The sequence below is a fragment of the Orbicella franksi genome, chromosome 6 (genome assembly GCF_964199315.1).
Source record: "Orbicella franksi chromosome 6, jaOrbFran1.1, whole genome shotgun sequence".
In the NCBI taxonomy this organism is placed as follows: Eukaryota; Metazoa; Cnidaria; class Anthozoa; order Scleractinia; family Merulinidae; genus Orbicella; species Orbicella franksi.
In genome coordinates this window covers 14,876,445-14,889,416 of record NC_138150.1, presented here as the reverse complement: position 1 = coordinate 14,889,416, position 12,972 = coordinate 14,876,445, and the positions used below count along the sequence as shown (strand labels likewise).

General features: G+C 42.5%; 1 protein-coding gene across 1 annotated transcript in view; it reads right to left on the bottom strand.

Moving 5' to 3' along the window:
* Positions 1 to 12: 12 nt before the first annotated feature.
* Positions 13 to 12,972, bottom strand: part of LOC145490470 (polycystin-1-like) — a 29,952-nt gene continuing 16,992 nt past the window's right edge. Inside the window, exons 15-26 of the mRNA XM_081469584.1 lie at positions 12,633 to 12,940; positions 12,006 to 12,358; positions 11,141 to 11,341; positions 10,723 to 10,848; positions 10,078 to 10,284; positions 9,380 to 9,640; positions 7,989 to 8,630; positions 7,010 to 7,234; positions 4,993 to 6,474; positions 3,760 to 4,072; positions 3,075 to 3,293; positions 13 to 2,393 (exon numbers count right to left, since the gene is read on the bottom strand). Coding sequence (XP_081325710.1) covers positions 778 to 2,393; positions 3,075 to 3,293; positions 3,760 to 4,072; positions 4,993 to 6,474; positions 7,010 to 7,234; positions 7,989 to 8,630; positions 9,380 to 9,640; positions 10,078 to 10,284; positions 10,723 to 10,848; positions 11,141 to 11,341; positions 12,006 to 12,358; positions 12,633 to 12,940 — 5,953 coding nt within the window. The 3' untranslated portion in view covers positions 13 to 777. The remainder of the gene's footprint in view (positions 2,394 to 3,074; positions 3,294 to 3,759; positions 4,073 to 4,992; positions 6,475 to 7,009; positions 7,235 to 7,988; positions 8,631 to 9,379; positions 9,641 to 10,077; positions 10,285 to 10,722; positions 10,849 to 11,140; positions 11,342 to 12,005; positions 12,359 to 12,632; positions 12,941 to 12,972) is intronic.

Below are 12,972 nucleotides of genomic sequence, written 5' to 3'. Positions count from 1 at the left end.
AACTAAATTTCAGCCCCGGTAACTAAACTTCTGAAAAAAGCGATAAAATTCTAAGTTAGTTTGTAAATCCCCCAAAAAAGCGACACCCGAACAGAAACGACCCTAACATAACTTAACTGTAAGTTTAACAAAAATCCAGCGGAAATAACAGATACGTTGTGCTTTTTATAGACTTGAACATTGTCCAACGACTAACAACACTGTACAATTCATTCTTAAACCAGCAGAGCATAAATGGTTAAGGACAAAAACTAATTCCGAAGAAAACAGCATCCAATACAGTTGTGTGCATAATAGCAACCATCGATAGTCGCGCTACAACTGAAAGTACCCAGGGTCGTGACACTAGAAGGTCCTAGAGAAACCGATGTTTTCCTGTGACACCCCGCTCCAGACTGGACAGGTGTATTACAGCTTAACACATGCATGTTTCTTAATTACGTAGATATGTTATTGTAGCTTACTCAGAATATTTTTTCAGTTTAAATTAAGAGTAGAAATTACAGATAGAGCAGTCCCGTCACAATCTGCTGGCAGCCGGGAATTTCACTGCCTACAAGTAAATTATTTGCCACCTACACGTACTTTGCGGCCCTGGAGTTCTAACACTAGTCTTGACTAATAGCAAATCCATCTCTGGCCTTCACTGCCTACTACTTCTGTTATCCTGCTCGCTACAAGAAAACTTTGTGACAGGGCTGATGAAGGAATTTCTGAATACAATACTCATATTTCTGTTACGATGAAATGATTTTAAAGACGTATGGACAATTGACTTCAATTATCCTCTGCTTCAGCCTTGTCGAGTATTTCTGTGTATAAATCGCACTGTGAAGTCGCCCTGCCAATGGAAACTGCGACATCATCGTATTCGCAGTGAGAACTTGTTTCATTGTCTCCACACTCGTTCGGTTCATTCTCCTCTTCTATCAAGTGCAAGGATCGAAACCTGCCGGGCACGTCGACATTACTGTAGCTCTGTTGTTCAAAGTCCAACAAGCTAGGTGCTGAACTGTCGTCCATGTCGGTGTCTTCGTACATCCCTTCGTCGAAGCTGTCTTCTGAAAAGAGGGAACTCGAATCGGACTGAGACAACCTTCGTTCACTTTTCTTCTGGAGAGTGTGTTTCAGCTCCTCTTGGGTATGCTCAGACAAGAATTTCGCCATAAGCGGGATTGCGTTGGCAAAGTCATCCTCATCAAAATCTTCGTTTGAAAGCAGCAGTAAGCGGATTAGCATCTCTTTCTTCTCGTTCATCTTTTCAACCTTGAACCAGTTTGCCCGGCGCTGCTCCTCCAGGCTCAAATTGTCGACGGCAAATACAATATTCTCGGCGCGGTCCTCGATGTCTGCAACTGCCCTTTCAAAGTCCGTCAGACTCGGTTTGTACAGCGGCTTGAACGGCGGGCTGACATAACTACCTATCTGTTCCTTGACGCAATACACAATGTAGTCAACAACCTCATGCTTGTTGGTCTGTTTGGCAACATCGCTGCTCACCTCAGCAAACGCGTCGTTCACAATGGACACGAATACGTTCACGAGGACGAGGAAAATGAAGACCATATAGGAGATGAAAAAGATAGGTCCCACGAGTCTGTTGGCGTCCTGCAGCCCTATGAAGTCAAACCCTCCTAGAGTCATTGAGAGCATGGTTTCTGCTGCCACGACAAAAGAAGAGTAATCCTCGTTAACCGGACCAAATATAAGGAACGCCGTCTGGGTATACGCCATGAAGAACAGCAGAAACATAAAGAAAAATGAGAACAGTGGCCCGCTGCTGACTTTGACCGTCTGAACCAACATAGACATTCGCCGATTGAAGCGAAGAAGCTTGAGAAACTTGAGGAAGGCACAAAAAACGGCAAAGCCTAAAGTGCCCAGGTACACCTCATCAAGAAATATTATGTAATCAAAGCTAATGAAGGCCTCGGGATTTGCTCGCATCCGTCTGATAGCAAGCCTGGTAAAGCCCAACTCCGCAAGGTACAAGAAAATGGCAGAGAAGGAAGAGCAAATGACAAGAATCTCGATGTAGTTCCAAGGGTCTGCGAAGTACTTCTTGCCCAAAACAAACAGCTGCTTTGCCTCGCTGTAAACGTACACGCAGAGGAAAGCGAAAAACACAAACTCGAATGCCATCACTACTAGTTGATCAGGTCCGGTGTAGCGGTATAACCGGATGGTATTTACCTTGGGATAGTGGTGGTATCCCCCAGTGGGGAGGATTTCTGTCAGCATACTCACCACACCAAAGAAATTGGTTTGCGCGTTGTAGACCGTGAACTCTGAAAAAATGGCCCGAGTGTGCCGGTCGATCCATCCGTAGATTTGCAGATCTTGTATTTTCTTCATTGAAGTTAACCGTTCGGAGTCAAGATTGTATACAAAACCTGCAAGTAAACAGCTGTTCTGTAACGCTTGGCTTTCAGTGATCAGCAACTTATTTTCCTTAAAATATCAGCGAAGTCAGACATGCAGATCATGCAGAGGTAACGGTTTTTTGAGGAAGGGAACGAGAAATTGATGAGAAATTGAAATATGAATTATTTCATATCGGAACGAGAAATTGTAAGTTAAGAAGGACGTTTATCCATTTTCCATGTTACACCGTGATGACGAAATGAAAAATTCTGATGAGGTTGCCTTCCATATCCAAGGCAGAGGCTCATGTACAAAGTGCTTGACAATAAGTAAGAGCAAAATAACGCTACACTTAACACGTTACGGGTAACGTTTTCACCAAACCAGTTCATGATTTACTTTTTTTTACTTTTTCTTGACTTTTTACAATTTCTCCCCTCCTAAATTCCCGTTTTCGCGCTTTCTGTATATTATTTCTCCTAGTCGCTGTGTCGACTCTTTGCAGGAGCGACTTGCTAAATGAATGATCGTCTTACATGCCATAAAAATCATTGAAAAGCTGCTGCAGGAGTTTACATCTGCTTTGTACACGCACGAAAGATTGTTTGTTTTACGCATGTCCATCAAATACGTTGGCCAGCGTCGCGATATCCCGCTAGGATCGCACTTCTAACATCTACTAGTTAGTCCTCTTAAGTTCAATTACTTACCCCCTCCCCAATAAGAAGCGAATTTTCCCCAGAAAGGCGTTCCATTTAATCTCAATGCGCTTTGCCAAATCCAAGGGTTATCCGGGAGTTTTTCAGCGTCACTGACCTCCATTGGATCCCAGCCAGGGCGAAAAGCGCCCTCCTCCTCGTCTTCCCACGAGTAATAGGTGGTGCATGTTGGCATCAAGTTAACCAGATATCTAGGAACTGTACAGGATCCTACAAAATGGCGGCCAGAACAGGAAGCAAATTTTTAATTAGTTCAGCCTTAGCTACGTGATACAACGAAAGGTTTGGTTTAAAGTGGTCAGTGTGATTGCTTTCGATCCTCCTTGATGGTCTGACACAGTTTACATGTAAATCTTCCGAGTGATCAGAAATGTACATCACAAAAGAAACATAATGACACCCGTCGTCCCGTTGCCATGACAACAGTTATGCCGCTGGTTCTGGCACCACCTATGACGTCATCGCTTTCCTGATTTGCATAATACAAAAACGTAAAGGAAAACGCCATTCTTCTTGACTTTGAAAAGCCTTTCAAATAAGCAGCAATTATTTTTTACTTCATAGGCACTTTAAGCTCTCTATTACCAGTCTCACTGATCACGCCTTGCTTTTGTAAGGAGAATTTAGACTTGATCAATCTTGATATCAAGGGCTATTTATTATTTCGAAAAATTACCTTTTTTCATTCTCAACTGACGTAACCGAGCCAAACCGACGACATAAAACATTCCTCGGTCCGCGATGAAACCCTCGGGGAAACGCTCCAGTGAGTCAAGGGACACAACAACATCATTTAAGTACGAGCCACCACCTTTCTTTTTAGCTTTTAATTTACGTCCCCCTCCAGATTGACTTTTCTTTTGTACCATGTACTCTGACCACAAATCTTCCTCATGCGAGTCAATGAACGGGCCATACCAGTATTGGGGCTGTAGGGTGGGGACAAATGAATCCTCAATCCAGTGCCAGAACTTTGATGCTTCTCTACTCTGGAAAGTTAAGAGTAAAAAGAAACCAGATAATACATATGACTGGTCAAAGAGATTTTAGGAAGTTTGTATGTTGCGCATAAAGTTCTTCACGAATTGAATTAATTCATTCAATAATACATCAGTTGCAGGTTAGCGAAGTGGTGAGATTTCAGATGGGGTTATCTGAAGGTCGCGGGATAGAATCCTGTTGAGGAACTTTTTTTTTTTTTTTCTTTTTTATGGTTCAGCGATACAAGTAATGTTATTACAAAAGAAAATCAGACAGTAAAAATGAAAAAAAGGAGTAGAAAAGAAATGAAAAAAAAAAAGAAAGGAAAAGAGCTTTGATATAGTTTTCTCTGGAAATTCAAAAAATACTGAACAATAACAGAAAGGAAAAAAGTGCAGGAAAACCTTAGTGGATGCAGCCTGGCCGAGTGATTTAGGGCGCTGGTGTTGTAATCCGGAGGTCCCGGGTTCAAGGCCTCCACTGCCACTAGCGAGATTTGTTTCTCGGTAGTCCCGAGTTCAAATCCTCGGTCACGCTTTGCAAATAGCTAACTGGTCTGCCTTCTGCCAATTTGGTGTTTTAACTATGTTATGTTTATTTGAAATATTTGTTTCCTTTGTTTCAGTGGCATGCCTGTAAACTAGCTAAGCTTAGTGCTTGTATAGCTAAGTGCATGACCACTATAAATAATATATACATTTACATTTTACAACAGAAACATAATTGACCTTTCTCGAGTTACCTTTTACATCAGTTTGGAAAAAACCAAGGTGCAAAATGTTTAAATGGTAATAAGTAAAGTATACTTTGAAAAAAAATAAACGTGCAAGTAACCAGTACTTTCTTGTGAAATGTTTTGCACCTGACCAGTATTTTCCAAACAGATAAAAAAGGCTTCACCTCGAAGCTGAACACTTGCTGTAATTACCGTGTCAAAGGGAAGCAGTGAAGTGTACTTGCTTTCGCTAAAGAGATCCTTGAGTGTTTTGGTAACAGCGTAAGCTTGGTTATCTCGACTTCCGTACGCCACAACACACATAACAACAATAAATGCAAGATATAGGAACATCTCTTTGAGTATGGCCTTCATCTGCTTCTGCTTCTGGCGTCGTTGCCTGGCGAGATGCAGCTGCTCTTCGCCTGGAGGTCTGGGAATCTCGCCAGATGTTTTAAAATCGAAACCATCCCGATGGTCGCCGTAAGGATCGTGAATCCATTCCTCGTCCTTTCTGAGCTCTGTGGTTTGTTTTCCATCGTCTTCGAGGACCTTGTCCGGGTCTTTGACGATGAGGGCAAAGAGTACGGCAAAGATCATGACCTTGAGTGGCTGAGATATAATGACGTCTTGCCAGAAGGAGATCATCATACTTGACACCCATCTCTGTGACTTCGCTTCACCGAATGTCAGTGAGTAGAAGATCGTAAATGCTGCAGAAGTTGTGGATGCCAGGAAAATCAGTACATAAGCAATGTAGATTGTAAACTGAGGAAGAGTGAATGCTTTCCTTTCGTCTTTCCCGTTCTTGTTCTTCTGTTCATCTGTCTTCTCTCCCTCTTTTTCTTCATCGTCATCTTTATCACTGTCGTCGTCATACTCGTAGTAATTATAGGCTTTCTGTCGTCCCTCACTCGGGGACATTTCTGACCCAGGCACATCTTTATCACGGGCTTTCCGGAAGATGTTTATAATGAGCAAGTTGACAGGGAGGACCACCAGGCTTGACATGATCCCAATCCCGATCTGCTTTGTGGAGAGTCTGATAGGTCCAATCTTGACTTCAACTCCGGAATCAGATTCACCATCTCCTCCGTCCTTATAGAACATGGCGTTCGCCAGCATGCTGCACATGAGTATCGACAAACAGCAGGACAGACGTTGAACGCGTGTAAACGAGCTTCTTAGAGGGCAATGCAGCACAGAATACCACAAGTGTCCATCACTGAGATTCTTGCGCACCTCAGTGCTGAAGAGGAAGTTGAACTTGGACAATTCCTTTTTGGAAGAGGGGTAAAGCGTTCGATCGATCTGCCCATCATCTTCCTCCACGGCAAGCCACCGATCACAGACAAACCACACCGTCTTGTCTTTTTGTAGATCACGAACGAGCACGCGTGCAAGAAACCACGACGGGTTGGAACCGGCGTTGTTATGCCAGATTCTTACGCTCTGAATTGTTCCAAGTGGGCGCGGAACGGTTAAAAGAAAGTAATCTATGTTTCCTGTTTGGAATTTTCTACGCGTTGTCTCAACGTCCCGCAGATGACGTGACTGCGTTTGTTCAAGTCTGCCCGTCAACACGATGGAGACATCGGCTGTCGTTCCCGCATGACTGTCAAAGCCTGTAAAAACCGTGATCTCGTAACCAAACAGGTCTCTTGGATCATTGGACGGCAGAGGAGTAACTCCCGCCTGTTGAAAAGAGTATAACACAAACCTCAGTTATGAGGTGATTTCTATTGATGCCTGAAATTTTTTTCTAACCATTACAATATCTTACTAGCTTAATGACTAAAATAAGTACTTGAATATGTTAGTATGAAATAAACCAGATTATGCGTGATATGGTCGGTTGGGAGCCAATGATCATATTGTGATTACTTTATGCGCGGAAACAAATTTGTTTCAGGAGTTTGATTCATCAATTACATAAAAAACATTTTTTTTCTATTTTCTAAAGAAACCACTTGCAGAAGTTTGAAAGAACTCGAAACTGCTTACGGATCATGCAATCTTGTCAGTTACGGTAACCCGTCTATGGAAACACAGGGAAAGTTTGTATATCTTCCCTTCAAGAAGCAACCAGTGAGATAATGTCAGATAGTGCAGAGTGCAATGTACAGTTCTGACACAGTAATCATACAAGTTACCGCCCCTGCTCACTCCCAAATCACTGTCAAATACCTCGGATAAACAAATAATGAAAACAAAATCAAACAACTCGCACCAACTGAAAATCTCTCTTGTCTGTACGTCGGGCCCATACCAGCAGTAGAAAATACAGGAGAAAGATAGCGCAGACGATGATGGTGACAGTAGGATTGTTAAACAGTTCTGTCGGATTCACTTTACTAAAGTCAATCGTGTTTGGAGGAGTAAAGAAGCTGCTCGCGAATGACGACATATGAGTACACAGGCATTGAGTGTGCGTTGAGTTGGACAGCGGTCCCACCTGGAAACATGAACGAACTGTTGATTGATCATGGTATCGGGTTATAACAAAGAGTTATTGAAACCAAAGGGATCTATGTACAATAGTTACAAAGGCTTCTTGAACTGATTGCCTGCTATGGCAGCTTGTCCTTGCCTCTCTCATCGCTTTTCACCGAAAGGCACACTTTGTTTAAATCCGCTTTTCTAGTCGTAGAAAGATCCACAATTTGCATGATGGCGTCATTTGACTACAACTACAAGAATCCTTCACTCTTTCTGTTTGTTATGCTAATTAGAACAGTTGTTATTACCCCACTGAGACTTTAAAATTTAAACAATAGAGAAAAGATGAGAGGAACTCTGGGAGTTGTAGTCAAATGACGGCAACGTGCAAATCTGCTACTGTAGAATCAAACGATAATGGCCAAGGTTACTTTGATTTAGTATTTTGCTTATAAAAATGACACGTGCATCGATGTTAAGTGATACGTCAAAAACCGACGAAACAGTTTAAAATACAGCACGAGGTACGTAGCCTGCGAATACAGCCGCCTTTTTTACTCGCGGGCTAGACGCGCCGGCGTATTTTTGGCGAACTCCGAGGTGAGTTTAAAAAATGTTATGAAGCACAACCTTGAGTGTCTGAGATATCCTCTCAAATACAATCTATATCTAAGGAGAAAAGGGAAAACACGTCTTAAACGGCATCACATTTTTGATTTATTTTGTCACAACTATTCAAATAATTAAATGAGTTAGAGAAGGTATCTTACCACACAACCATCTTCAACCCATGCCTCACTCTGCTCGTTCCAGTATAAACACTCAGAGGTGTATACAGAGAGCAAGTACTCCACAGTCGTGCTTTCTTTGTGGACTTCAGCACCGCTAACTGTTCCATTGTACTCTATGGTAACAAAATATTTCCCAGCGGCGGTCCCGTTGAACTCCTTGTTGCTAAAGAACAACACCATGGGATTTGTAAAATGTTCATCCGTGGTATTGGTGCTAGAGTTCTGCCCGCTGCTCTCATTGTTTCTATGAAGCAGCGGTGGAATAACACGTACTTTTTGCCTGTCGTCGCCGTCCATGGTGGGTTCTTCTTTCCTTAAATACACAACAAGTAATGGGTGTTCTGTGATCACTCCCAACACATCTATCTCGATGTTAATAGAGCTTCGGTTGTCCTTCACTTCAAAGATGTGTTCGAGAGTTTTCGTGTATTGTACTTCTCCTTTCGTCCGTTTTAGGGTGTCACTGCCTTTCCTTATCCACAAGGCCAATGGTTTGGTGAGGTTTGCAATTTCCAACTCCTCCTGAGTGGAAGCGTTCCGTATTTCTACTGAAAGCAAGTAACTATTGACTCGACTGGCACTTTGGCTCCACACGAATGGCACGAAAGGTGTTGATGCGACCTATAAAAGAAAATAGCAGCAAATAAAGTCACCTTGTAGATTAGTTCATAATTCTTCCTAAAACCTCTAACAAGACCGGCGTTTCGCTCTCAGATTCTGTCAGTCAAATAAATACCAGTTTAGTTTGTTTAGAAAATAACACGCGCCGATGATGCGCGCAATGAAGTAAAATGCCTGGCCTTGTAATGTTATTATCTGTCAAACCATCGAATTAGGGATTTATCATTCGACTGCTTTATTTTCCGAGTATTGCAAGATGTTTTTGTCGATTGGCCTTCCCCATCCGGTGTGACTCTCACACGCACTTTCGAAACGGGTCTAAGCGTGATACTACGGTTTATTACACGGCTAGCTCCATGAGCGGCAAGATAAACCGAATCCTGCGTTGTGATTGGCCACCCGAGCGTGTTATTGACCAAGCGTGAGGTCAAGATGGCTGGATGCCCAAGTTCTTTCTTTTCTTCGTGTTTATAGAACTCAACTTCGTTTCGGTCCATAAAGACTCAAAAAAGAACCAGCCCTCTTGACCTCACGTTTAGTCAATAACCCATATGTATTGCACGGAGAAGTGTAGCCTCGTTCGAAAGCCGATGAACCATCCTGGGAACTAGATTGTATTCCCTATTAGCTTGTCGAGCTATAACTATTTCACCTTTAGAACCTTTATTCGAAAGAGAAAACAGAGTCATTTCGGTGGTCTAAAAAGGAGCGACTAGTCGTTTTCAAATCATTTAATTTTTATACTTTACCAAAGCATCAAGCACGATCAAAGCGGTCTTATTCCCTTGTTTCAGCATATGTAGGTCCCCCAAGTTGTCAGGTAAACGAACACCTCCATCACCACAATGCAGGTTACGTCTCGCCAGACCCGCGGGATAGTCCTTGCTCAGCGTGAAGTAGAGTGACAGGGAACGCACTTGAATGGGTTCTTCTTTTGGAAGGGTGTGATACAAGAACGCGTCTGACAGCTTTTTGACATATTCATTGATGTTTTCAATCAAAACTTTACCCTTAGAATAGACAAAAATACTTAACGTTAAAAAAGTCGTTTGAGAGGGTTACCACAAATAACTCAAGTTAATCTGCAATATGAAGATAATACATCTTGTGATTATTTCGCTCTGAGCGATCTTTTCACGTTTGGGTTAAACGTCTTCAGCATTAAATTCAAACTATTTGCTAGATTTAGAGATGTCCGTTGAGACGCAAAGAAAGTTTTGTTTCTGCTAGCTTCGTCCAATAGCGAGGCACTTCGTGGAAATTTCGTTCTGACCGACCCGATGATTGCAGTTAGCATCGTACTAAACGTAAAATCTTTTCCCATTTGCCAGCTTGCGCTCTAGCAAACTAAAATGTTCCTCCCCTCCCCGTCTCGCGCTGCCCTCGCTCTCATCTCCAGCTCGCGCTCAACTCCGAGCGGAGCCTGGCTTCAAAGCCACCTACTCACCCGCGCAGTGTAATTATCAGTTGTCATTGAACTGTTAGTGACGTTTCCAAGGTTTTCGTCGCCGACCAAATGAGTCACGACTCTTAGCGTTGAACCCATTGCTTCAGATACAGTGTTCAGTGTCTCCCAGAGGCCCGTGGAGTCAGAGATGTTAGACAGTTCTTCGATTAAGGTCACCATATTGCCCAATGTCTTGTTGAGCTGCAACTGTTGGAAAAAAGTAATAACGATATCTTATGAGATACGTAGTTCCATGTTGCAAGAGCTAAGCCATTCATCTCATGAGCGAATGCACTGGGGAATTAGTTTATAGAGAAATAATTTATTCTTCGGCATTTTTCCCTATTTCTTAAATTTAAATCTTATAGATGCTTTTCAGCAATCTGATTGACTAACAACTCGCGCGCTCGTCTTCCACACAAATGTTTACATTTTATAACTGTTTAAAATCACCGCTGGCATCAGTCTGCTAAAATCACTCTAATGCTTAGAACCCACAAACGAGGTTTACGGTCCTAGTTTTTATTGACCAATTGTGATCAGTAAGATAAACGTTTTGCAAAGTTTTACTGAAAAATTCTACGGAAGAGGTCCGGAGTATCTATCAAAGGATCATTGCTGGCAAAGCCAGCCTCCTGAGCTAACCTGAACTTCCACCGTACACTCGTCAGGAATAGCAGCCAGCTTGGCAACAGAATTAGCAGTCTCTCTTACGGTCTTCACATCATCCATTGTCATATTCGCCAATGTATCGCTCATCCTTGTGCGGATCTGAACACGAAACAAAAAATAAAACAAAAAAAAAGAGCATTTGAACAAACAGGATGTGAAAACTCAATACCGTACTGGGGAATACTGGCCTAAGGTCGAGACAGTACAGACCGAGCGCAGCGAGGTCTGTACAAAAACGACCGAGGGCCAATAATCACCATAACGGCTCCAGCAAGCTAGGCCGGTTAGTTAGTTTATTATATGGCACTCAGGCTATGCTTGTTTATTGAATTTGCCAGCATTCGAAACAAAAATAAATAAAATACCCGGCTTTCGTACTGTTCCAACTCACCGTTTTGGACGCATCTTTAAATCCTGTTATGTTGGCCGCACGTTTAGACATGGCATTTAACAGCAACGACACGGATAGTATGTACTGGTTGGTAAATTGTGAATAACTTTCCATCTCCAGGGTTCGCAACGTGCCATTAATGGACAATTCCTCCAACAGTTGTGCTATAATAGTAGAGTCGTTTTGGTGACTTGGTAAGCTCTACAGGGAGGAACAATGCCGTAGTTTAGATTTTTCGATTCATCACCTATTGTTCTTTTCGGTGATGTTATTTCAAACGACATTCAACGAAAAGTTTTAACTGAACGAAGGCCGCATGAAACAACTTTTAATGTAATATTGTTGCGGCATAAGTAAATTGCACGGAACGAAGGATAGGGAACTCAAGTTACTCCAACAAAATCAGCGCGATAATCTTACTTGTAAGTTTTTGAAACTGATCAAAGGTTTGTACAATTATTCCCCCAACAAGGCAAATTGACCGCAGTCTCTTTAGAAACTACGCGCTTCGTAATATTCTCAAATCTTATTATATTACCTGTTAAAACAAACAAGAATGCTGCTGTTACTTTCTCTTACAATCTAAGATGCTGGCTAAACGTCATCGGCACACTTGACGAAGCAATTTTCCAATTCACCAAACTATTATTGATTTCATCCTACACTCTATAACCACATTTTTAGGGAGTTAGGTCACCTGTTCACTCTCCTTCCCTTCGCCTAAGCATGTTGAAAACTGTGGGGATGATTAGGGTGTCTGGTTCTATTCTGCTTATATCCATACAAGGAGTATCTATAATCAGTTCAGTACAACCAATTCTTCATTACTTCTATTTCACCCATTTGCAATACCGTTAAGTCGTACCTGATGCTCAAACGTGACTTCTGATCTACTCCCCATCTTGTCCGAGATCACTGCCTTCATGTAAAGCGTGTAATTATATTCCTCCAGGCCAGGCGGCAACCGAATGTTGTCGACCCTAGCGTGTCTGGTGGTCTGAATCAGGTATTCAGTGCCATTGGGCGCAGTTTTGTAGAAGTAGTCGTACATTAAAGCTGTTGAGCCTGAGCTGCTTGTCCAGCCGTTACACACCAAGGTATTCTGTGCTTCATGACCGCTGCCAGCTCCTTTAATTACACGACACTCTGGACCCGTGGGGGGGAGGGATGTGTTGAAGATATACTCAGCAGAACCAAACGTTCCATTACCAAATCGTCCTGGGGCAATCAAATCAAAGGTAACTAAATTTAGGTATGCATCGAGCAGACTTGTACCATCCGGTATTTTTTTTCTACGCACCTAGAACGGACCTTTCAGACCTCAAGACAGACGCAAACACTTTTGAAATCTGAAATTCCTTCCGATAATAAGCCCAAACCCCCAAAAATAAGCCAATCAAATAAGAAGTTTACACGCATTTTTCGGAGCTCCATTTTCAACTCAAGCATTGTAGTTTAAAAGATTAGTAAGAACCATCCCTTCAATACTAACCCTCTACTTTGACGGCATATGCAGTTCCATTTTTGAGGCTGTTCGCTCTCAGTATGAGAAACTCAGAGTTGATGCCTGCCCGCGTCATAGATCGGAAATCTGGTTCTGGAATCCAGTGTGAGTCATCGTAGGTCTCGTTTTTCACTACATTTTGCGGACTTTTATTTGTGACTCCGCCAACTACTTCCCTCAAACTCCAGGAGATTGTCATGGTATTGATCATCTCCAAAGTGCAGTTCCTGCATTGGGCTTCTAGCGATAACTTAGCAAACGGGTTCTCCGCTCCTGGGAGTTGTACGTACGGTCGCCTACAGCGGAAAGTAAGTAAGTTAAGTCCTAT